This window comes from Bos indicus, chromosome 24 (genome assembly GCF_029378745.1).
Source record: "Bos indicus isolate NIAB-ARS_2022 breed Sahiwal x Tharparkar chromosome 24, NIAB-ARS_B.indTharparkar_mat_pri_1.0, whole genome shotgun sequence".
Classification (NCBI taxonomy): Eukaryota; Metazoa; Chordata; class Mammalia; order Artiodactyla; family Bovidae; genus Bos; species Bos indicus.
Genome location: NC_091783.1, coordinates 1,270,296 through 1,295,477, shown reverse-complemented (window position 1 = coordinate 1,295,477; position 25,182 = coordinate 1,270,296). Strand labels below are relative to the sequence as shown.

The following is a 25,182-nucleotide window of genomic DNA, read 5'->3' as shown; positions in this document are numbered from 1 at the left end:
GTATAGTTGATAGACTATATCAGTTACAGGTGTACAAGGTGGACTTGCCCGGTGGCTCAGTGATTCACAATTTGTAAAGGTTATACTCCATTTCTAGTTACTATAAAATGTTGACTGTGTTTCCCGTGTTGTAGCCTATTTTGTACATAATGGCCTCTCGCTCCCCACTGGCCTGCCGCTCCACCTCCCCTCTCCCCACTGGTCGCCACTCGTCCGTTCTCTGAATCTGTGAGTCTGCTTCTCTCCTGTCACGTCCACTGGTGCGTGTGGTTCCCCAGCAGGGCCAGCGGGAGCCTGCCCTGTGGTTCAGCCTTTGCCTTCTGTGAGTCTCAGTGCCTGTCTTCCCAGTAAGTGCTGGGGAACCTGTGAGCTGTGAGCCGGTCTGTGGTCAGCCGTGGGGACGCCCCGCAGCACAGCTGAGCCGTCGTGCAGAACAGGGATCCAGGCCGTGGGGCACTGAGCCACCCTTGGGGCACAGCCTCCAGGCCCCACGTCCCTGGTGAGTGATGCAGTGGGCGAGAGCATGGGGTCCCATCCATCCCCCCAACTCTGCTTTATAGACCACGTTGACCAGCAGGTGTGTAGAAACCTCCTTTCCACCCGAGCTCGGTATGGCCTTTGGAATCGCGTGTGTGTCACCTGGAATACATGTCACTCACGGTCACAGTGGGCATGGGGCCTGGGCCGCGGAGGCAGGTGGTCAGGTGTCCGGGCGGCTGGCCTGGCCTCGGGTCGGCCTGGAGCAGACACGCATTGGAGGGAAACGCCGCCCCTCTTTTTCTTGCAAAGGAGTTACACTCTTCACATTCTAGTGTTCTAGAAATCCTCTCGAGTTCCATGTGATTACTTATTGAAAACGTATTCTTTCCTAGTCCCGAGCACGGGAAACTTAGACCACAGATGTTTTCCAAGGAAAATTTTATTGGAAGTTTTAAAAATCTTATATGTTTACCTTATTACCTTCCAAAAATAAATACAAATTTTTATTTAAAATACTAGAATTTTTATCTTTAGGTTTTTATGTTACAACATTTTTTAAATTTTAAATAGGAATTCACAATAGAGATTTTCACTGATTCAAAGATTTCCAGAACTAAATTAAAACTACTAGCCTTATATTTAAATTTTTTATGTCAAAATTTCTTCCTACTTTAGAAATTAGACAATGATTAAAAATGGCAGGCCATTAAATAACCTCTGAGAAATCCCTAACCCATATTTCAAATCTGAAAATGAAAAGACTTGACTTCATCGTAGTTTTTAAAGCACTTTGTGGATGCAGTGTTTGCAGGTCCCTGAAGCCCAAGGAAAGTCATCTAAATGGATCATTATTTTGCTTATTGAACTTTGCTGCAGTTAGGTTGACAGATGATAGCATTGTTTCCCAATCACCAAAGTACTGTTTTAAAGGCATTTTTTATTGAATAAAGTGCTTAGAATACTGCACCCTGGAGCTTTTTTCAGGGAAATGGCTCAGTTGATGTTCTCTGCTTGCCCTCAGCCTTGACCTGTCAGCATGTGTGCAGTTAATAAGCAACCTTATCATTTAGGAGACTTATCCGGCTTCATATACTCATGTCAACACCATACTCTTACAATCCCTATTTGCTCAGGCTCCTGTGTCATCTTAGCTTCAGTAAGTGTGACTTACTGAGTGGAATGCACTGGTTTCTAGTCTCTCATATTGTGGAAGTGCTTTGTGTTCGTTTTCCTGAAAAGAGAGCATCTGCTGACTTACCTCTGTGTGTGCACAGACGTGTTTCTCCTGCTCCAGGGATGGTGTCTGGGGACTGACTTCAAGCCGTGAGAGGCTGTCCGAGGTACGGTCCCTGCACACTTATAGTGACGAGCGTGCTTGAAGCTGTCACGTGCAGCGGGGGCTGGGCTGTCAGAGCAGGAGTGATTTCGTATTCAGAACCTGCAGCCTACTTAGGCTCCAGTCGCTGTTTCTTATGATAAGTGATCAATATTTCATTTTCTCCAAGAGAGTAGAAAGTTTCGCTTGCCTGTCACTTTGCCAGTACAGCCTCAGCATAGCAAACTCCAGCTTATCAGACAAATGTTCCCGGAAATTCCTGGACAAAGTTAAAACCCAACCCTGGTAAACTCTGTGTCCAGTGCAGCTGTGGAAGCTGAGACCAAGCCAGTGTCACCAACGGGCGCCACCAAGTCAGCTCAGGGGCAGCGCCTCGGGCACCAGGTCGTCACCTCCAGTGAGCAAGGCCAGTGCGATGCAAACCCAAGACCCCAGTCAGCTCGGCTCAAAATAATTGATAGGCTGAGATTTTCAATGACTTAAACCTGCGAACCTGCTGTTGTTGGTAACATTTCCTCCTTCACCTCTGTAAGTTCTGTATTAACTGTTATTTCAGGGTGTAGCTAGTTCTGTTCATTTGGACGTTTCTGTGCAGGAATCAGCTGAAATTTATGACAAACCACGAGTGGATTATTTACAAACAAAAGAATGACCGTCCTTAATAGCATTGCTTTTGATTTACTCCAATGTATGCTGCGTGCTGTAACTTTACACTCATTTAATTGTGTGTGCTTATTGAAGCAGGACTAACTATGGTGTTGGGTCAACATGTTTATGGGGAGCAGCTCCCCATCTGTGACGTGAGTCCCCCTCCATGACCCTCAGGAGCAGGACAGAACATGAACCACACAGCCTGCCCTGAGTATTGACTGGCAGCTTTTCCAGGTGGTCAGCTTGCACATTTTGTTCATAATTCTATCAAATTATAGCAGTGATGGTAGTACCGCAATTGAAAATGAAGATGTGTCAGTGATCAAATTGTGATTTATAAGGTGCACAGTAGGAAAGGTGTCCCTGGAGTGTAGCTGGTGGCTATGCAGATGCTAATATGGTAAAGGAAATTTCTTCTGATCTTTTCAAGAACGACAGCACAGACATTGCTGAATAATGGAATTACAGCAAAAATTAATAACAAAATCTGCCCCACACTGGCTACCTAGCGTGGGGGAGTGTGAGAGCATAAACAAATTGCCTGTGACAATGATTGCCCAAGCATGTTACTAACTGGCCTGTGGATGAGATTTAACTCAAGCTCCCATTTAAATATGTATTTTTCACACTTGCATTTTAATTATTTTGATCTTTGTATTATTTTCAATAATCACGTTGTTAAAAATGTCTAAAAGCCAAGTTAGAGAAGTAATCATCCTTACATGGTCTCTTCCATCACTGACAGCGTCCAGAGGGAGCAGGAAAGGGCAGCAGCTGCTCCAACCACCCCCGCACCGCTTCTCTGTGAGGCCACACACCCCGCCCTTCCCTGCCCCGGTGGCTCTCTTTCTGCGAGTGTCCCCTTAGAAATGCCACACAGCAGCGGTGTGACCTGACGCGACGGTGACAGCCCAGGAGGAGCCAGGGCCGTGGTCGTGCACCCCAAGCAGCTCCACCCAGGCACCCCCTCCTGGGAGCAGTCAGCAGCTGGAAACCCCACCTCAGCCAGCAGACATGCTAGGTAGTGCCTTGCACATCAAACCAGGACTGCACTGACAGAAAGAAAAGAAGCAAATGAAGCTGGTACCCAACTAAAATGTCTAAGAAAACGGGAAAACCAAAGGAAAGTAGGAGAAAGAAAAGATAAAGGAAAACATAAAAGTAATGATTGAATAAGCAGTAAATTCAAAAGCTGATCCTTTGAAAATTAAATAAAATGGAAAAACTTGGCAAAAATAGTAAATAATACAAAACAGTGAATGCAAACTCAGCATACACACCTAAAAGTATGCATATGAAGAGTGTATAATAGACAGATGAGCTTAAATTTTTAAAAGAGAATATTAAAACACAGCCCAAATGCTAATATTTTTTAAAACCTGTAATATCCATGTTCAGGAAAAATACAGATTAGCAAAATGGAGTGTAAGAACTACATAAAACCTTGTTAGACCTGAAAAAAGGAAGAAACAAAACTCTCTCCCTTTTTTCAATAGATAATGTGATTGTCTTCATAGAAAATCCCCAAAGCTCTGCTGAAAGTTTAACTTTCTCCTAAGACTTAATAAGTGAGTTTACCAAAGTTGTATGTTATGATATCCATATACAAGAATTACTTCTATTTGTATATGCCAGCAATGAGCAATTAGAAATTGAAATTTTTTAATGTACTATTTATAGAGCACACACACAGAAAACTAGGACATGTTTTAAGGATGCTGCTGCTGCTGCTGCTTCAGTCGTGTCCAACTCTGTGCCACCCCATAGACGGTAGCCCACCAGGATTCCCCGTCCTTGGGATTCTCCAGGCAAGAATACTGGAGTGGGTTGCCATTTCCTTCTCCAATGCGTGAAAGTGAAAAGTGAAAGTGAAGTCACTCGGTCGTACCCGACTCTTAGCGACCCCATGGACTGCAGCCCACCAGGCTCCTCCATCCATGGGATTTTCCAGGCAAGAGTACTGGAGTGGGGTGCCATTGCCTTCTCCGGTTTTAAGGATAGATCTAACAAAATACGTATAGTATTTGTATGCTGGAAAGTGTAAGACAATGAAGAAAACTTGAGGACACTATATGTGAGAAGTGTACACATGGATTGGAAGACTTTCTGTTACCAAGATGTCAGCTGATTTTTTATAAAGGTGCCATGGAAATCCATTACAGAAAAGATGATCAAAATAAATGGGGCGCAGAACATTTGAACAGCCATTTGCAAACAGAGCTTGAACCAGTATGTCTCACTATTATAAAAATTAACTCAGATTGGTCATAGACCTAAATGAAAAACCAAAAGTACACAATTTCTAAAAGAAAATCTTTGTCGGTTTGTTTGATTTAGGCAATGATTTTGTGGGTCACAAACAGTGCAAATTGTAAAAGAAAAAACTGTTAAATTAGACTTTGACGTAAAAATCCTACATTCTTCGAGAAACATTGTTATGAAAATGAAGACAAACCACAGACTTGTAGGATGTGTTTGCAAAATACATACCTGACAAATGACCGGTAACCAGTACAGATAAAAGAACTTGAAAAACTCGATCATGAGAAAACAATCACCCGGTTTAAACAGAAGCAAAAAATTTGAACACCTGCGCCACCAAAAACAGGTGCGAACACAGGCTGTATGGGACCATAGAGCAGCCTGGGTGCGTCTTTCGAGCGATGACATTTTGCTTGTGAAGAAGTGGCTAACCATGAACTAGTGACTTCTAGGGTGAAAATTGGGTTTTTACTCTCAAAGCCCAGATGACGCTGGACAAGCTCTTCACCCCCGTCTCTTCCAGGACCCAGAAGACTGCCACACACGAGCCAGTGCTCAGACAGGGCTCCGTGTGTTCTCTCCTGTCTTCAGTGTCACGTTGAGCTTCCCACTGTTCAACCATCTTGAAGAAGAGATTCTTTCTCCTTGGTTCAAGAGGTGTCTGTGGTGCTGGTCACTGGGGGTGGAGCCCTGAACACAGCAGGCTTCGAGGGTCTGCCCTGAGGCCATCGTAGACCCCCTCGCTGTTGTCCAGCTCTGTAACTGGATGGTCGCTTCTGCCACAGGGGTCTGAGTGGACCACTGCCGCCCAGTCTGTGCAGGGCCTCTGGGGGTGGGTGTGGCCAGCAGAGCCCGAGTCACGTGAAGAGCCTCCCCGACCCTTGGCTGATGCCCTTCATTCTGCGTTAGGAGACATTATGCTTTCAAACAGCATGTGTATTTTAATTGCTTAATCATCTTTAGGAAGAAAATACAGTCAAACTGTCAGTACCTTAGAAATTGTCCTTCCTTTCACTGCTACGTGTCACACCTCTGGATGTGAAGTTACTCCTCAAATCTGTCTAAAAAGAACAGCACTAGTTTACTTCAGATGTTCAGAGAGTGCGGCCTGGACTCCGTGAGGCCGACTGCAGCCCCGAGGCACGCCGAGGCAGGGTGGCGAAGCTCAGAGCCGGGGAGACCCTCTGCCCTCTCAGGCCCCACGGCCCCACGTGTGTGGCCGCAGGTGGCAGTGGCTGGGGTGCTGAGCACATGACAAGGAGTCCTGTGCGCTCCTGTCCATCCTCTGTGGCTGTTTGTTTACAGACCTGCTCAGAAATGTTAAGTTTTATTTTATCAGAGAGAGTTTTGCCCAGAAACTAACATCAGAACAGTAACTAAAATGTCTATTCTAAAGTGTCTATACCGTTGCCATTCTGAACACTTTTCCTTTTGTTGGCAACAGACAGTTAAACCACAGAATGCTCACTAAGAACAGCTACACGGATGCTAGGCTAGGTAGCAGAAGCCCAACTGATTTTTTGTGATAAATGCTACCTCCAAGGGGTTGTGAAACCAAGCATAAGCTAAATAATAAACAGATGTGAGTCACCAAATATAGAAACTTGCATCCTGACTGCAGTGGGCCCAACGAGATGATAGGGTGTTCACAGGAAGATACAATTTATAGGTCAGGATATAATGGTAACCTTTCACTGCGTAGACTGAAGGAGAACCTTGGGGTCCGGATCACGTGCAGATACAAAGAGGTTGTGTAGGAACGTGTACGGAGTTTCACTTTCAGTTCTCGTTTGCATGAGGCTGTGGGGTAGTTGACTTGCCCCCCTTGACATGCCTCTGCTGATGTCCATGTGTCCCTTTTGAATGCTATAATTTGGGGAACATCACTGATGCTCTAAATTATAGTCCTGTATCCTTGTAGCATCTTGTTAGGGCCCGGCCTTCTCTAGTATCCTAGTAACGTGCTGGAAATCCGGGGAAGGCGGGTTCTAATTCCAGCTCCACGGTGACTCACTGTGTCATGTTCACATGCTCTTGGACCCTGGAGTGGCCAGGGTCCCCTAGAAAGGCCTCAGAACAAGCAGGGCTAGCTTTGTCTCCTGGTGGCGTCTCAGTGAGCTCGCTGATGCTGGCCTGACACGCTCCCCCAGCAGGGAGCGGTGGCCTCACACCTCGCCAGTCCCCCTCGGGTAGCCTCACACCTCACGGGTCCCCTGCAGGTGGCCCTGGTGCAGTGGACAGAGAGCGTCGGCCTCACGCTGGTCAGCAGAGACCTCACGTCCATGCAGCTGCGGACCCCCGGCGGCCAGATCCTCACCTACTGCATCCTTCAGACCTTCCCCTTCACATCGGAGAGCAAGCGCATGGGGGTCATCGTCAGGGTATGCCCGCCCCTGCCCCAGCCAGAGTCGGCTCTGCTCACTGCAGGGCCGCTAAGGCTCCTTGCAGGGCTTTATGCTTGTCCCAAAATTCAGACTGATAACTTATGCTCCAGTGGTCGTGACGACTAAGGCAGAGTGAGTATAAGGTGTTACTGGTGAGTTTTGAAATCAGCTCGAGCGTCTTTGTTTTCCACTGCAGTAGCCGCTGAAGAGTTTACCTGAAGACTGGCTTATGACCATGAAGTTGCTGTCAAATTTTTCTAGCAAATACCACAAATACATCTTGGATGTTGGCTAAACTAGAAGCTCATTCAAACTATGAAAATTTGAGAGAATTTACCTTGCAGTCCCAGGCACATGTGTGTGTACAGGTTTTACTTCAGAAGCCTCAGCATAGCACCTCTCGAGCTGCCGTCGTGGCCTCGGCTGCGATTGGCCTGGGCGCCCAGGGAGGACGTGGCCCTGCAGAGGGGGTGTTTGAGCAGCCCGCCCGGAGAAAGGCTCTCCCGGGGCTGCTGTCTCCAGCCGTTCCGTCCAGGCAGCCTGGCCTCAGCGGGCATGTCTCGTTGCAGGACGAGTCCACAGCAGAGATCACGTTCTACATGAAGGGCGCCGACGTGGCCATGGCCTCCATCGTGCAATACAACGATTGGCTGGAGGAGGAGGTATGCGCTCGCTGCGTCTGCAGGCTCTTGACGCAGCGCAGGCCGCGAGCTGTGGGTACTCACGGGGGTCGCCGCGCGAACCGAGGTTCCGGGTTCTGGCTGGAGGAGGAGGTATGCGCTCGCTGCGTCTGCAGGCTCTTGACGCAGCGCAGGCCGCAAGCTGTGGGTACTCACTGGGGTCGCCGCACGAACCGAGGTTCCGGGTTCTACCAGACACCAGCCAGCCCGTAGAGCAGGAGAGGTGGGAGAGCTGGTGATAAAACACGCATTTGCTGTGTGAACAGCTAGCGTTTGGGGTTTTGTGTGAATATACATGGATATATGCAGGCGGGTCCTTATGAAGAATATTTTATGTTGGTGAAGAAATAGCATCACTAATCAGTCACTAAAAAATATGAATTAATATTGTCTTTGTATGCAGAGTTGTATTTTAACCTGATACTTATTTTGTAACCTAATTTAGTTAGAATTTTACTCTAACTCTAATTTGTACATAATATTCACTTCAAACATGGAAAGTAAGACCCAGATATAACCAATCCTATATTTTCATCAAATTCTCCCTAAACAAGTATGACTTGTACTTGTTGTTCACATTTATGTGTTAACAAAGAGTTAGACTCAGAGGAGAACTAACGCCCTGAAGTCAGGGCGCGACCCCCGCGCGGTGCCCGTTGTGGCCGGGGTCCGGTGTGCCCCATTATGTGTTAACAAAGAGTTAGACTCAGGAGAACTAACGCCCTGAAGTCAGGGCGCGACCCCCGCGCGGTGCCCGTTGTGGCCGGGGTCCGGTGTGCCCCGCCCCCGCTGCACGCCCGAGTCGGTCTGTCAGTCCAGGGAGCACAGCCCACGTCCATGGCGGTATTGGCAATATGAATCAATAGCTCCTTCAGGCACTGGATTTAATCAGGGACATGAATAAATTAAACTCCCTGAAGACCTAGTAAAATGCCATAAAAATTACTTTTGGTCATAATGATGTGCAATTAATTATAAAATCCTTGTTTAATTTATTTAGCTTTATGAGGTCAAATCAATAAATGTCTTGCAACAACAGACAGATAATGTCAGATTGTTTTTCACAAAGATAACTTTATTAAAAATCCTTTATGCGTTTATTTCCAACATTGTAGTTTGTTCCGTGGACACATCTTTCGACCCCCGCCCGCGTCTGTTGTAGTACTGTTGTTGTCTGAGGGCCTTCTGTTTATTCAAAAGCCCGCAGGTTCTTGGAGCCTGAGTTTACAGGAGCTGTTCTGTGTCAGGGAAGCACCCGAGTGGAATTTTGCTTATAAACTTTTTCCCCAAACTGGAAAAACAAAACCACCAACACTTGCCCTCGTGTGGTGGAAAGGGCGATGGCATGAGGCCTGCCCTCCAGCACCTCCTCTGTAGACCAGCTGGAGGCACTGGGGTGCGGCTCCTTCTGCGATGCCCGTCTGCTGCCCACTCCCGGGGGAAGCCGTGGTAGTGGCCGTGCGGGGGGTGCCGAGCCCATGGCAAGCCTGTGACCTGCCTGTGCTCTCCCAGTGTGGGAACATGGCCCGCGAAGGCCTGCGCACGCTCGTGGTGGCCAAGAGGGCACTCACGGAGGAGCAGTACCAGGACTTCGAGGTGAGCGGGCAGCTCCCCTGGGGCCACTGTCGCTGGGTGGGCAGGGCATCCAGCCTCGGTCGATCCAGCATGACTCACAGCTTCACCATCATCCCCAGAGCCGCTACAACCAGGCCAAGCTGAGCCTCCACGACCGGACGCTCAAGGTGGCCGCTGTGGTGGAGAGCCTGGAGCGGGAGATGGAGCTGCTGTGCCTGACGGGCGTGGAGGACCAGCTGCAGGCAGACGTGAGGCCCACCCTGGAGATGCTGCGCAACGCTGGCATCAAGGTACGTCCTGGGAGTGGTCCCCTGAACCAGGTACCCTGTCCCCCAGGGGTAGTCCCCTGGAACTCAGTACCCTGTCCCCCAAAGGTGGTCCCTTGGAACTCAAATAAGACGTAGTGTGGAAGTGTCTGTAAGCAGAGGTCTTTGCATGACCTTTGGAGAAGAAACCAGCACATCTGGAAACCTCCGTGTCCCCAGCTGGACGTCCATCCTTAGAGGTTCGGGCAGTTCCACACCACCCCCAGCTTGTAGGCACTCCCAGGGCAAGCTGGTTGCCCCCTGGCCTGGCCCGAGCTGCCTGCACCGCAGCCTGTACTCACTTTGGGGGTTTCCCATAAACTTCATGATGCTGCCTACTGACCCACAGACCAGCTGGCTTCCCAGCAGTTTGTCCTCTTCGGGTCTGGGGAGACGAGGGATTTGGGTGTGAGTTTCAGTTTGTTTTCTTGCCTTCCGTGCTCTCACTGAAGCTGAAGTGCGGTTTTTGGGGGGCAAGAAACGTGCTGCCTCAGAACAGGCCTTCCACTTTTGAGAATTTTACTGAAAAGAAACACTTGTGTCTTGCTGGACCAGAGAGCCAACTAGGGGGAAGTGTCAGGACACAAAGGCATGCCAGCTTCAGATAACAATGCCCTTGGCACACCTAGATGAGGGCGCCATGACAGCACAGAGGAACACAGGAGATTCCCCGCCCACTGAGGGGCGCAGTGGGGCCGCCACAGGGGTCCGAGCTGCTATCCAGGTGGGAGTCAGAATTAGAGAGCAGCTTGGACTCCGAGCGCTGAGCCAACCTTAGCCCGCCTGGCCAGGAAGTTGGGTAGAGATGCGAGACAGGTTAGAGCGGACAGCCTGCCCGTCCACCATGTTTCTTCCTGAGCTCCGCCAGTCCAGCTTGCGGTGTCCTGGGTGGTCGGCGAGCCGGGCAGTGCGCGCGCCCCATGTAGAGGTGTGGGTGTCTGCAGTAGCTGCTCCCTGAGCCCCGGGTGAGGCTCTGCCCTAGTTCCTCCCCGTTTTCCATCTAAAGATGCAGACTCCTTTGTCCCGTCCCATGGAAGGATGCGGTTTCGGCCCGTCCTCTGAGCGTGAGCCATGGCACCCGCAGGTCACGGTCACCGGATTGTCGGGAGTGGGGATTCTTGTACTGTGCCTTGTTTCCAACCTTGTCACAATGAGGTGTCATAATCTCAGATCTAGGCTCAGTAAAGTGAATCTAAATGTGTAATGGAAATAAAAAACACAAATCCTCAGACACTGAAAGGAGCCACTGAGCAGAGAGCCAGTACACCATGTAAGTTTGCGTCCTGTGCCCCCAAATTCACACTTGTGTCTGATACATAGAACACCTGGAAAATTCAGAGGATAGAAACTACTGATGTTACAGAAGTGTGTATAAACCATTCCATTATGTATAAAGTGTGCTGATTTTGCTTTTCAGGCTAGGGAGAATTACACAGTAATACTGCATGTGTGTGATATTTATAAGTAAGAGTGGTCTCTGGAGTTCCTTGGTCGCCTAGTGGTTAGGATTCTGGGCTTCCACGGCCCAAGTTTAGTCCCTAGTTGGGAAACTGAGATACCGTAAGCCACAGGGCGCAGCAAAAGTTAAATAAAATAACTACAATAATAAATGGGCTAGATCTTTTTATTCTTCATGGTCTTGTTCAACATGCCTTATCTGACATAATTTCTGGCTTAACCACTGCCCGTCAACCCATCTTGAACCCCAGCTTTCAACTGAGAAGCTCACAGGTCACACAAGAATCTCGGGTCGGGTCCTCAGCCCTGTGGCCCTTCGGCCATGAGGCTCCTGCCCCAGTCCTTCGCCTGCCCCGGCTCCAGCTGGCTCGTCTGAACATTACTCTGCCCTTGCTGTTGCCGTCAGCACGTCGTCTGAGACGTTCTCATTCCATCTTTACAGTCCCCGGTGCACGGAGCGGTGACACTAGGCGCACTTGAGTCCGTGCAGCCGCCGCCTGCCTTCACGCTCCAGTTTCAAGACGAAACTGCCCCTGGGCTGCCAGCTGTCCCTCCCGCAGCCCCAGCACCTGCCGGTCCACTTGGTCTCTCTGAGTCCGACTCCTCTAGGGACCGCACTTAGGCGCGATCAGGCAGTGTTTCCCTTGCCAGCTGGTTTGTTCCACTCAGCACAGTGTCCTCGAGGCCCGCCCCCATTGTAGCAGGTGTCGGAACCGCCTGCCCTGTATGGAGGGCCCACACTGGTGTCTCCACTGTCCGTCCGTGGACTCTTGCCTCACTGCACGTTTTGGCTGTTGTGAATAGTGACGCTGTAGGTGCAGGTGTCCAAGGATAGAGACTAAAGAAGTGAACGCGTGCCAGAGCTGGGGCTCACCCACTAGGACTGTCTCCTAGATCTGGATGCTGACAGGCGACAAGCTGGAGACCGCCACGTGCATCGCCAAGAGTTCCCACCTGGTGTCGCGAACGCAGGACACGCATGTTTTCAGGCCGGTAAGTGTAGTCCACATCCCTTTGGACTTTAAACGTTTTAAATTAAAATTTACTGGTTTTATGAGAATGTAAATTAATTACTAGATACCTATTTAAAAAGAGAAATAATTTCCTTGCTCAATTTATAAATGTTAAAAACAGATTTCTATTAGTTACATATATTAATGTGATCAAAAAGCTGCTTTTGATAGAGTGAAACAAGATACACATTCAAGAGTATTTTCCTGTAGTACTATTAGAATTATTAACTAAATATCTATTTTAAAACAGACATACTGCCATCACTTTCCATTTGATTTATAAAAGTGTGTAGTGATTTAAAAAATTAGAGTTCCCTAGTGGTCCAGTCGGAGAAGGCAATGGCACCCCACTCCAGTACTCTTGCCTGGAGAATCCCATGGACAGAGGAGCCTGGTGGGCTGCAGTCCATGGGGTCGCTAAGGGTCGGACACGACTGAGCGACTTCACTTTCACTTTTCACTTTCATGCATTGGAGAAGGAAATGGCAACCCACTCCAGTGTTCTTGCCTGGAGAATCCCAGGGACAGGGGAGCCTGGTGGGCTGCCGTCTGTGGGGTCACACAGAGTCGGACATGACTGAAGCGACTTGGCGGCAGCAGCAGCAGTGGTCCAGTGGTTAGGACTTGGTGCTTTCTCTGCCAAGGCCTTGGGTTCAACCCCTGGCCTGGAAACTAAGATCCCACAAGGTGTGTGGCACAGCCAAGAAATAATAATGTCTGTCTCTTAGTCATCATACACGTTATATGCGGTCTAGAGGCCGCTTTTGTGAGACAAGCTGTAAATGCAAAGTAGACGTGTTTTTAATTTACCGCCATCTTCAGATTAAATGTTCTCCCTTAATTAGATCAAAGGAAATTAATAGAAATGATCTAAATTAATGTGTTTACTGTATCTGTTAGTTATGATGAAATTTGATTCAAACAAGAAATAAAAGTTTCTTGGGTCTTGATTGATGGTGGCTGAGCACACATGGTGTGTGTCTGTCTTCCAGATGAAGCACTTGCACCTACAGAAGTAGTGATTTGAATATAATTTACATGTAAATGTCATTTGTCTCGGAGCATCAGAATCACAAATTAGGCCCTGCAGACTACTATTTGCAATTAAATTATTAATGATTCTGATAAAATTTCAGATCAATTTTTGTTGACTTTTCAGTGTTATAGCCCCACAAATAAAATCTCCATAATAAAAACTACCTACTTAAAGATGAGTCTGGGATTAATTTGAAACACATGAAACTTTATTTTAGTCCTATATAATATATCATTTCTTTTATGCCCCATAAAATCTCCACAGGAAGAATGTCAAAAACTGGTGTGTTGGCTTCTGAAATGTTTGCATCCTAAAATTAATGGTATTTTGAGATTATGGCTCGATTTTACATCGTTTAATCCTCCAGATACTTAGTTGGCCTGAACTACAAAGAGTTGAAACTCATGACCAAAACACAAAGCAAGCATTTTGCTCACTCACCTTGTTATGAACGAGGCGTCTGTAAATGGTCCTTCCGTTCCCCACCCCCTGCTCGGTCTCCTCAGACCCACCGGACCGCCCAACCCCGAGACTGTAGACTGTCCATTCGTGGCCGCCGTGTGCTCACTCGCGTGTGCTCCTGAGCGCTCACGGGGGCGGGACTGCCGTCTCCGCTCACCTCATCTTACTGCACTTGGAGAACTTGCCCTGCTCTTCCCAATGTGTCTCCTGCTCTGAGTTGCCACAAATTGGGAAACAATGATATTGTTTACTGCCAGCACTGCAGGAGAAATTCAGAAGACAGTTTGTTACAGCGTTTCCTGTGTCTGGAGCTCCATCATGCTAACTGGGCCTTTCTCTCCTTTCGTGGAGGTGACCAGCCGCGGAGAAGCCCACCTGGAGCTGAATGCCTTTCGAAGGAAACATGACTGCGCACTGGTCATTTCCGGGGACTCCCTGGAGGTGAGGCTCGTCCTGCCCCAGACCTGTGTGTCTGTCTGTCCTTCTCCCTGGAGGTGAGTCCGCATCCTGCCCCTAGACCTGTCTGTCTGTCTGTCTGTCCTCCCTGGAGGTAAGGCTTGTCCTTCCCCTAGACCTGTCTGTCTGTCTGTCCTTCTCCCTGGAGGTGAGGCCGCACCTACCCCCTAGACCTGTCTGTCTGTCTGTCCTTCTTCCTGGAGGTGAGGCCACACCTACCCCTAGACCTGTCTGTCTGTCCTCCCTGGAGGTGAGGCTCGTCCTGCCCCTAGACCTGTCTGTCTGTCTGGCGGCCTGTGGGCTTCCACAGGTGTACCTGCCAGGCTGCCTTGCTCATCGGCACTGTTTCTGGGTCTCTGCTCTCAGCAGGCCGCATGCAGCCCTGTGAGGGGTGGGCCCTGAGGAGTGGCCGCTGTGCTGCGGTGAGAGCCTGGCCCGCACAGCTCTCGCCTCTGCTCTGCTGCTGGCTCCCTCAGTCCCTCAGCCCCTCTCTGGGCGCCTGGAGCCTGCTCCGTGCTAGCAGCGTGGCCACTGTGGAGTCCTGGCTCTGGTACGCACCTCGTGATCTAAATTCATCCACACACAGACGTCCAGCAGTGGCCCGGGACCCGGGAGACCCTGTGCTCCTGGAGACCCCCGCATGGGGCGGGTGGCTCATGGATGTCTGGGCCATCCCCTCTGTCCGGTCCCCTCCACTCACTCTGCTCATGGGCCTGGCGGCCACAGTTACCCAGACAAGGGGGTGCCGGGCACCCACGCCCTCTGCAGTTTGCCGACGGTTCTCGCAGACGTTTCTAGGAGTCTGGGCGGAGTGGTGGGTCCTTTTGTGTCCCACCTTGTCAGTGGGACACAGGCCAGCCCATCAGGGTGCAGGCAGCACCCACACTTCCCGGGGGAGCAGCAGAGATGGCCGTGCCGTCTGTGCCTGCGGATGGCGCCACGTTTTCGCTCTCCCTGTGGACCCGGGAGGGGCTGGTGGCCGTGGTCACAGAGCCTGCCACCCACGCTGCTGGGCTCCGCACCTCCCAAGTCTGCTCAGTGGCCCCCGCAGAACCGCACAGGACCACAGGGCCTGGGCAGCAGAGCCACAGCCGTAACTCGGGGTATCCAGCTCAGCCATGGGGCCCCGCAGCCTTTAGGCAGCTCTGGGGGATCTTTAGTTTCCCAGCCAAGATGGGGAGCTAGGGATCAAAGTGTTCCATGTGACCAGAGACTAAGATCTTCTCAGGGGGGCCGAGGCGGGCTGGTCAGAGGCCGCCCTGGAGCCCTGGCCTTCGAGCTGTACATCCACTCTCTGTCTGTGGCGGTGAACCCGGGCCCGCTCCTCCCCCAGGTCTGCTTGAAGTACTACGAGCACGAGTTTGTGGAGCTGGCCTGCCAGTGCCCAGCCGTGGTCTGCTGCCGCTGCTCGCCCACCCAGAAGGCCCACATCGTCAAGCTGCTGCAGCAACACACAGGCCGCCGCACCTGCGCCATCGGTGAGCATCCCCATGCACCGGGACGGGTGCCGCACTCCCCGCTGGCTGGACTCCAGCGGCATGGTACCCGGGGTCCAGACCCCTGTCTGCTGTCAGCGAGGGAGGCGGGCCCTGCAGGCCCTCCTCACACCCCGTTCCCTGCCTCAGGTGACGGAGGGAACGACGTGAGCATGATCCAGGCGGCGGACTGCGGGATCGGCATCGAGGGGAAGGTGCGGCCTGCCCTCCCTGCACCCAGCACCTGCTCTGGGTGGCTCCACCACATGGGTGGGAGGGGGCAAGGTGGGGCCCACTGCCCTGTAGGAGCAGCTCCCTGAAGGCCAGGTGGGGACAGTCACGACCTGCTACGACCCGGTTCCCTGGCCAGTCTGTCCTCTGAGCTCACGTGAAAACACCCAGAGAGACGGGGCATGCACGGGGTCCCAGCTCCTTTGCTTCCTGGGCCCAGTCGGGTGTCTGGTCACAGCTGAACCTGCAGCTGCTTGTGGTGGGGCGTGAGTTGGCAGCTCCAGCTGAGGCGACAGGTTGCAAGGACTGGCTTGCAGACGCCCGAGGTCCCTGCTTAGATCCTGGGACGCCCACAGTGCTGGAGCTGGACCCTCCCGAGGTCCCGGGGGCAGCGGCCGCTCCTCAGCCGAGAGTGGACTCCCTTGGGCAGGGGGCCCGCACAGTTCCGCCCACTCTGTGCTCCCGGGAGCTGTGGGTCGGACACGCCCCGCAGGCCCGTCCCCAGCAGCATGTCGCTCCCTGGTGGGTTCGGCCTGTCCTGAGCACCCCACCCGCCCTTGCAGGAGGGGCGGCAGGCCTCACTGGCAGCTGACTTCTCCATCACGCGGTTCAAGCACGTTGGCCGTCTGCTCATGGTGCACGGGCGCAGCAGCTACAAGCGCTCGGCGGCACTCGGCCAGTTCGTCATGCACCGGGGCCTCATCATCTCCACGATGCAGGTGCGTCCCGCCGTGCCCCCAGCCCCACCCCAATTCACCATCCCCGCTCCCAGTCCCCGCCCTGGCCCCATCCCAATCCCCGCCCCCAGCACCACCCCAATCCCCGCTTCCAACCCCACCCAGTCCCAGCCCAGCCCCCCCAATCCCGCCCCAGCCCACCCCATTCCGCCGCCCCCGCATTCCAGGAGGGCGGTGGGCCGTGGGCGGTGGCTCCTTGGGTGCCTCGCGTTTTGACCACCCGTCGGGACCTGCGTCACTGCTCTCTCCCTCCAGGCTGTGTTCTCCTCCGTCTTCTACTTTGCATCGGTCCCTCTGTACCAGGGTTTCCTCATGGTGGGGTAAGTGGACCATCCAGCACACGCAGTGGCCGCACGTCGGGAGGACGGGTCCTTGGGAACCTGGGAGGCCATAGCCGGAGCGCTTCCCACATGGGCAGAGTCAGGACGATCACACACGTGCGCGTGGGAGGTGGCCCCTCTCCGTCTGTCCCCCGGCGATCCCGCTGTCACCTGTTCTCCTTAGAAGCTGTTTTTCTGGGGAAGCCACACTGCATCCAAGCAGGGCCGCCCCTTCCTGGGCCCGCACCCTCCCGCCGGACATGGTTCTTCCTAGCAGGACGTGAAGTTAGCGGCAAAGACACGAAGGGCAGACAGCGCTGGGACGGGCCTGACATCCTGGGACAGCCACCGGGAGGCCTCCTGGGGGAGCACAGCTGAGTTAAGACCACAGACCTCGCTAGGTGTTGGCAAGAAGGGGGCTCCCAGGCCTCTACAGCCCCGGCAGGAGCGCACAGTGGGAAAGCAGCCCAGAGATAAGAGTAAACCTACGGCCCAACAGCCCTCACCTCCGTGTGCCCATTGCCACAGGAAGACCCCTCCTCTATTCAGCGCGGTCCTGCGAAGCCCCGACGCCCAACAGCTGACTCAGGAGATCCACTGAGTCGTGTCCCTGCAGCCCAGGGATGAAGGCTTGGGCTGCTAGGCAGCGGACCTGAGGCGGCGGGTTGGGCACTGTGGCGAGCTCAGCGACTTCTGCTGAAACGAAGCACACAGCTGCCTGCACCCCTGGTCCTCCGGCCCCGGTTGGCACCCCTGTCAGAAATAATCGAGCTTACCTTTACAGAACAAAAACCCTGTGCAGTCTGTAGCCGCTTTATTTGTATTAGTAATAACCAAAAATGGGCTGACACAGATGCACTGCAGAGAAGGGGGTGTGGAACTGCCCTGCCCAGAGCCAGGGACCAGGGACCAGCTGAGCAAGAGTCCAGACGCTGGCGCCCGCAGTGTGATGCTGGCCTGTCGCCGTTAGGCAACAACAATTATGACATGGAGAACAGGTGCCAGGGGGTCGGAGGGGCAGAGGGAGACTCCAGGCGGGCTCCAGGGCCCCCTGTGGCCTCCCGGCCTCAGGCTGGCTGCAGTTCTGGAGATGCGGCCACTGGGGGGAGCTGGCTAACGGCTCCTCGGGGTCTGTCTGGGTTCTCTGTGATAACTGTTCTGACGTCTGCAGCAATCTCAAAGTTTTAATTAAAAAGCTTTAATTAAAACCGAAAATTTGGATTCCGCTGCCTGTGAGCATTGTGGCTTGTAGGCATTGTTCCAGTGCTTTAGGACAGGTTCTGCTCTGTTGCCAACTTGTTTTGTTCTGTTTAGAGTTTGCCTTTGGCCTCTGGTGGAAGAGGTGTGCTCCCGGGGTAACCGCCCTGCTCTCCTTCAGGTACGCAACCGTCTACACCATGTTCCCCGTGTTCTCGCTGGTGCTGGACCAGGATGTGAAGCCGGAGATGGCCATGCTGTACCCAGAGCTGTACAAGGACCTCACCAAGGTGCGGCCCGCTAGACCCAAGCGGGGGGGAGCTGCAGTGCTCCGCATGAGACTGTGCTTGTGAGGAGGGCGCATCCTCTTTCTGTGGGAACCGTGGCCCTGGGTCAGCGTCGTCCTCAGGTGGGGTCGGCTCCCGCCCCCTGGAGCTGCCGGGGTTCATACCTTGGTGGGCCGCGGGCCTGGGGTCTTCACAGGCTACCCACACGCGGCCACGAGACACACGTGCTGCGCCACTGACAGAGCTGCTCCCCTGTCTCCCCAGGGGCGATCCTTATCCTTCAAGACCTTCCTCGTCTGGGTTCTGATCAGCATTTACCAAGGTAAGACAGACTCTCTCCTCCTGGGCTGAAGCTGCCTTATCTCTTGTTAGCAGTGGTGCTCTGCCTGCCGGTTAAATTTCTCAGGCCCCATGTTTCGTCAACAGTTGAAGATCGCCGTCTGTTTATCTCGCGAGTCGATCCCCAGCAGCTGGCCCCTTCCCAGCGCAGTGTGGGCTGGCGTTTCTTACTGGTCCAGGTCACCTAAAAACCGACCTGGTTTTAAATAAATGACAATTCTGAAAAACGTAATCAGCCCTTATGACAGCATCTAGCCCACACAGTGGCTTGCTTTCTTGGCGTGGTGGCAGGGCTTGACGAGATCTGGACCCTGTAGTTAGAAGGAGCCGGCTGCCCTTGTGGCGTCCCAGAGAAACAGGTGCCATGGAGCGTGTGGGCAGTGGCCAGACCCGCAGCGGGCACCAGGGCGTGATCACCAACTGGGGGGAAGGCCTGCCCCGATGCCGCTCCGCTGCCCGTCCAGAGTGTCTGTGCGGCGCCGCTCAGCTCCCCAGCCGTGCAGGCCCGTGTCTGTTGGCACGGTCGATGTCGTTAGCGGCAGCCTCTCGGTGACGGAGCCGGCAGCCGCAGCGGAAGGCGGTGCTCTCTCCCAGGTGGCATCCTCATGTTCGGGGCGCTGGTGCTGTTTGAGTCTGAGTTCGTGCACGTGGTGGCCATCTCCTTCACGGCGCTGGTGCTCACGGAGCTGCTGATGGTGGCGCTGACCGTCAGGACCTGGCACTGGCTCATGGTCGTGGCCCAGCTGCTCAGCCTCGGCTGCTACGTGGCCTCGCTGGCTTTCCTCAATGAATATTTTGGTAAGTTGCCATGCAGTTGTTCTCTGAATAACTGTCTCTTCCTGGTTTCCACGTGATTTTCTTGTTGCTTCTGCTACATGATCTTCAGTGTGGATTGCAGACAGCTTCACAGCACACAGCTCACTTTGCGGGGAGACAGAGTTCCATGTAGTGATGCCCAGAGCTGGGCTGGGCTCCCCAAGGGCATGCTCCCCTTGGTCTTCTTCCTGCTTCCTGCTGAGGCTGCAGGGAAGAGGCTCAAAGTACAGGGCCCGCGCGCCCACCCCCTACCCCCCATGTGTGCGTGAAGAACAGGACGTGGAGCAGAGGACAGGACGCAGGCACAGAGCACAGAGGACAGGACGCGGGCACAGAGGGCTGAGCATAGAGGACAGGACGCGGGTGCAGAGCACAGAACACAGGATGCGGGCGCAGAGGACAGAGGATAGGATGCGGGGCTCAGAGCACAGAGGACAGGATGTGGGGCTCAGAGTGCAGAGGACAGGACGCGGGTGCAGAGCACAGGTACAGGACACGCAGGGCAGAACCTGAAACTGTGGACGGAGCCCCAGGGGGAGCTGTGGTTCCCAGGGAACGGGTGCGGGCTGAGTCTTTCGGCACTTTGTCAAGTGGGCGAAGTGAAAGGGTAGACGGGCAGCTGAATGCCGTCGCTGGAGACGCTGGAGACGCCCGACTGAGGAGAGCCCCGTCCCCCGTCTGGGAGGCATTTCCCGCCGGCCCTTCCCCCGGGACGCTCTGGCCTGATCCACCTGCAGAGGCGCCTCATGACCCCCCGGGGCCCCGGTCCTGCACTCGTCAGAAGGACAGGGCTGCTGCCATGTGTGCCCAACGGGCATCCACACTGTCCCGCACATGGCACCAGGCCTCCAGTTTGTTGTGCTTGAGCCGGGTCCTCACGGCGTGCCCACACTGCCCAGGCCCCGTGAGCCCTGGGCAGACCAGGCCTCTGCTTCCCGGGCCCCATGCCGTCCGTGGTTCTTCGGGCAGCTTTGCCCACAGCCTGCAGGGTTGGCACGTCCTGAAGGCGATCGCCCAGCCAGGTTCCCACGCGGCTCTCCCCGTCAGCATCAGGACAGCCTAACCTCCGCCAGGCTGGAGGTCGGCCCAGCACGTCCCCTGGGTCAGCAGGACCCGTGGGGGGCAGACTTGCGGAGATGGCTCTGCTGACTCCAGACAGGCCCAGAAGGTCCAACCCATCATGGGCTCCATTGTGCGCATCTGCCCCTGAACACGGGGGGTTCCTGCCTCCTGTTGCGAACCCTTCACCTGATGCAGGCAGAACAGTGCCTTCACAGGGACCCCGAGGCTCTGCCAGGCCCACCTCTGTGGTAACCTGGGTGCAGGCGGAGGGGGGCCACGACCCCAGCACCCTGAGACCTGTTTGGGCTTTCTCTCCCACAGACGTTGCCTTTATCACGACTGTGACCTTCGTGTGGAAAGTGTCAGCCATCACAGTGGTCAGCTGCCTCCCTCTCTATGTCCTGAAGTACTTGAAGCGGAAGCTGTCCCCGCCCAGCTACTCCAAGCTCTCCTCCTAGCCCCTCCCTGCACCTTCGGCTGGTGGCCGTGATGTCCAGAGCACTGCAGCTGCTGAGAGGCCATGAGGCCAGAAGGGCCCAGGCAGCCCAGCCAGGCGCCATGAACATCCTGCCTAGGCACCATGGACTTCCCCCCCTTGTCCTCATGGGGCTGGATTTCTTTTCCTCCCCTTTCTGTTGTTTTTCAAAGTTTAATTTTCATGTAGCACCAGCTTGAGTTTCCAGGAATATGAGCCCTGTTACTGTAAAACATCAGCATTCTCTGCAGTTCTGGGAACTGAAATGAAAATTTATTTACTATCCTGCAACTTCCCAACTAACATTCAGGTTGTTTCTTTGATGTCATAACAGAGTCGCCCTTCTTCACCAGAATAAAGCCTCCATTCTGTCCAGGCTGTGTCTGCCACACCCTCCCCGCGCCTCCTGCAGGCGCACCCCGGTCCCAGGCGCCCGCACAGCCTCTCCATGCCCACGGCAGCCACACGCGTGTGTCCTGAGGCGCTGCTATTAGCTCAGCTGTCCGTGTCCTTCTGGTGTTTGTCTGAGTCTGCTGCTGCTTCTGGCTCCTGGCACTCAGGCGGTCCATGGCCGCTCGCGGGTGCTTCCGTGGGAGAGCGCTTCCTCCTCCAGGCCGTGCTCCAAGTCCCCCTCTGGGTGGCCACTGCCCAGGATGCATCCCAGGGGGGCTTCTCACTCTGGTCCCCGGCCAGGTCCCCACAGGAAAGGCCGTCAGTCGGAAGCCCCTCACATACCCAGCTCCTCTCAGCAAACAGTCCTGTGGCCCCCAAACAGGCAGACCCTGGGGTCCCGGGGAGGCTGCTCCCACTGCTGCTGGGTGGGTCCACCCTGCAGGTTCTCCTGAAAGCCCTTTTTGCTGGAGTAATTTAGACTCAGGGAAGCTGGCCATCCACACAAGCACTGTGCTGGCTCCCTGACTTCCTGCTAAACCCTGGTCTGACCCCCAGTCTGGACAGCTCCTGGTGTTCCTTTGTCCCGGGCGGGGGTCTCATCCCAAGCTGCCAGTAAGGGCCCCGCACGACAGGCAGGTGGCACTGGTTTGCGTCCCTAGCAGGGGGCGCGGTGGCTGCGCCCCTGTGATCCCAGAGGCCCTCAATGGGCGGTGCCTGCTCAGGCTCCTGCTCAGGCGGCCTGGCTGGGCTCCCGATGAACAGAGCGCGCAGAGCAAGTGTAATTCCAGGGGACTCCAGCAGGTGGCGCTAGAAACTAAGGAATGCAGCCAAGGCCGGCGGCCCAACTTCCGGGCTCTCGGGTCAGTCAGCGGTCTGGGCTAGATTCTCCGCGCATTCCCGCCTTCACTCACGGGCCTGTGTCCACGCGAACTACACTCTGGATGGGGACCGGGGTCCCCTTCATGGTAAAGTGCGGGCAACACCTGGTTCTCCCAGGATGACCCCGCCCGCGGCCCCCGCTCTTCTGCCCGCCGCCCTCCTGGTGGCCGGGAGACTCTGGGTGAGCAGAACCCTAGGGCCCAGGAGGACCGAGGTCATGCACCGTTTTCCTTAAAGCAGAACTTTATGAGTCTCACAACCACGTGATTGTAAAGCCAGAGACCCTCTCTGCTCTTCTCCAAGCCAGTTCTCAGGCCTGGGCTATGTGGCTGCCGCAGAGAAAGGCCGACCCCAGCGCCTTCCACAGCCCAGCTCTGCTGCCTACAGGGTCGGGGGCCCGCCCGGCTCAGGGAAGCCAGCGTGTGGAGGGGCCCCCGAGTCCCTGCCCGACCCCCCAGTCCCTTCTGCCAACTGGGCGAGCGGCCACCGTGGGCCTGGCGGGCTCTGAGCCGGGGTGACCGGGGTCAGGCGGAACTCTCCGTTCCCAGTCACAGGATGCTCTGCCGGGGGCTGCGGTGGCTTCTTCCAAGGAGGCCAGAGCTCCCAAGGGGAGGCTGGGCCCACTCTGCTCGTCCATCGGCCCTGCTCAGGCCCCTCGGAGCTCTGCGTCCATCCATCGGCTGGGTGGCCCGTCAGGGCTCAAGGGAGAGCTGAGGGTGGACACGACCTCTGAGAAGCGAGTGAAGCAAAGGCAGGACGGGGTTGAAGCACGGAGGGGGCAGGGCCTCGGGTCCCTGGGCAGCGGAGCCCCTGACCCGGTCACACAGCCCACGCCCAGGACAGACAGAGCCGGAGGGGTCCTCCCGGGCAGGCTCACGACGGTCAGGTGACTGCGCTGAACCCTGGATGCTGTTTGTTCAGAGTGACCTAACGTCGCTTCAGGGCTCCCAGGCTCTTCCTGACCTGAAGGTGCAGAGACTGGCTGGCTGAGCCAAAGCGGCTCTGATTCTATGATGGGGCCGGGTGTCTGGTCCAGGCTGCGTCTTCACGTCCCCTGCCCGGCACCTGGCTGGGTCACCTGCCCTCAGAGAGCCGGCTCTAAGAGAAGCCAGACTCCTGAGCATCGGGGGGAGCCTCACAGTTTAGACGGTTGCTCCCAGGGCTTCTGGGCACAACTACAGGGGGTGCCCTCCACACAGGCAAGCTGGCGGGGCGTCCACTCAGCCCCAATGTCCTAGTCCTGAGTAGCCCTGACTGTCGCTGCCAAGGAGAGTGGTCTGTCTGAGTGTCTGGAGGCTGCAGTTACGATGATGACTTTGGGGTCTCGCCCAAAGAGAAGGGGTACTGTGCTTCTTATTGTTTTCACCAAACAGGAGCGGAAGGCAGCTGCACCCCCAGGCCCACTCCCCTCACTGGGGTGACATCTCACTGGCTGGGACGCAGCCTCCTGGCCCCAGAGCCCCGTGATGCCCCCGCTCCAGCTGAGCAGCTCCCTGTGTCCGGAATAGCAGAGCAGAGGGGGACGCCCCAAACATGGCCCCAGAGCGCCAGGCCGGGCCGGTCCTGGAGGAGGCTCTGGCCCCACTTGGGGGTGCCAGAGGGCAAGGCACCCACACCCAGTGAACTGGATGGGCCCAGCTCAGTTCAGGGGTCACAGTTCCAATGCCAAGGACCCTGGGGGCGTCAGGGGCTCTGGGGAGGGAGCCTCCCACTACTCCCCTCACATGTTCTCAATGAGCCCTGAGGTCCCCACACCCCTGGAGCCTGAGCTGGGTGCAGGGTTGTGGGGTCCCTGTCTGGCCTGTACCCCCTCGCCACCACTAACCACCTCTGGGAGAGTAGCCTGTCACTGGGACCTCCCAGGATGTGAGGGGCTGCCCCCACGACCCTGCAGGTGGCCACCTCCTCCAGCAGGGCTTCCTGTGTGCCGGGACCCTCCTGCCCGCCACAGGCACCCCACCACGGGCACACGTGCCAGGCTGCGGGCTCTGCCCCCACAATTGCTGGGACATTCTGACTTCCACCACCCCGTCCCATCTGAATGCCTGCATGAGGGGCAGGTGACAGACAGGCGGGGGAGGGCATGGGGGGGGGCTCCAGGACCTTGGGACCGTGGGGCTGGGCTCAGGCTGGTCAGATCTGGATGAGGCACTTGGAGGCTGAGCAGCCTCTATGGGGGAAGGACGCCCAGTGTGGTCAGCGATGCAGACCCCAACATCCCACCACGTGACCCTAATGCTCAGCAGGACACTCTGCCCTCAGCCGGGGGCCCACCCGGGTCCTCAGGAGGAAACGAAGGTGAATGTTGGGTGGATGCCCAGCTGGGGAGTTTGGTGGAGGGGGGCTGAAGGCATTTTGGTAACCACAGCTGCCAGCCTGGCAGTTGAGCCACTCAGCTACAGACTGCCTGCTGTGGCCCTAGGACCCGCCTGCTGTGGCCCTAGGAGCCGGGATGTCCAGGGCCCCCCATCACACTGCCCAGGAGGGACCACCTGGCAGCTTGGGGCCCCACGTGGCCAGATCTGGAGGACACTGCATGAGAACCACGTGAGGACGCAGGCCATGCATCATTAAACAGCAGTGATGAGGGGCGGACAGACTTGGGTGGGCCCAGCTACAGAGCCGTTCCCAGCGGGGATGAGAGGCCTGGGGCGTTTCTGAGTCCCTTCCCAGTCCCCCTCAACAGCCTCAGCCCACCAGGCTGCAGCCGTGCCCTTTGTCCTTGGGTCCCAGAAGCCTTGGTCCTCTGCCTGCACCAGGGCAGGCATTCGTCCTCTAAAGTGCCTCCAGCCTGGGGTCCCCTGCCTTGCCACCGCCTCCCCTCTGCCTTCCAGTTCTGGCCGCCGGCCGGAAGGTCTCACGGCCGCCAGGAC

General features: G+C 55.1%; 1 protein-coding gene across 5 annotated transcripts in view; it reads left to right on the top strand.

The window, feature by feature from the left end:
* The window catches only part of ATP9B (ATPase phospholipid transporting 9B (putative)), a 151,452-nt gene extending 130,042 nt beyond the window's left edge, over nucleotides 1-21,410 (top strand). For 3 of the 5 annotated variants that reach the window (XM_019986527.2, XM_070778625.1, XM_070778626.1), the window contains exons 16-29: nucleotides 6,949-7,110; nucleotides 7,683-7,775; nucleotides 9,306-9,389; nucleotides 9,488-9,658; nucleotides 12,026-12,124; nucleotides 13,994-14,083; nucleotides 15,432-15,576; nucleotides 15,724-15,788; nucleotides 16,368-16,523; nucleotides 16,797-16,861; nucleotides 18,240-18,348; nucleotides 18,610-18,667; nucleotides 19,279-19,482; nucleotides 20,884-21,410. In XM_019986527.2, coding sequence (XP_019842086.2) covers nucleotides 6,949-7,110; nucleotides 7,683-7,775; nucleotides 9,306-9,389; nucleotides 9,488-9,658; nucleotides 12,026-12,124; nucleotides 13,994-14,083; nucleotides 15,432-15,576; nucleotides 15,724-15,788; nucleotides 16,368-16,523; nucleotides 16,797-16,861; nucleotides 18,240-18,348; nucleotides 18,610-18,667; nucleotides 19,279-19,482; nucleotides 20,884-21,020 — 1,638 coding nt within the window. In that variant the 3' untranslated portion in view covers nucleotides 21,021-21,410. The other 2 variants (XM_070778624.1, XR_011563738.1) reach the window with 2 other exon arrangements.
* The last annotated feature ends 3,772 nt before the right edge of the window (nucleotides 21,411-25,182 follow it).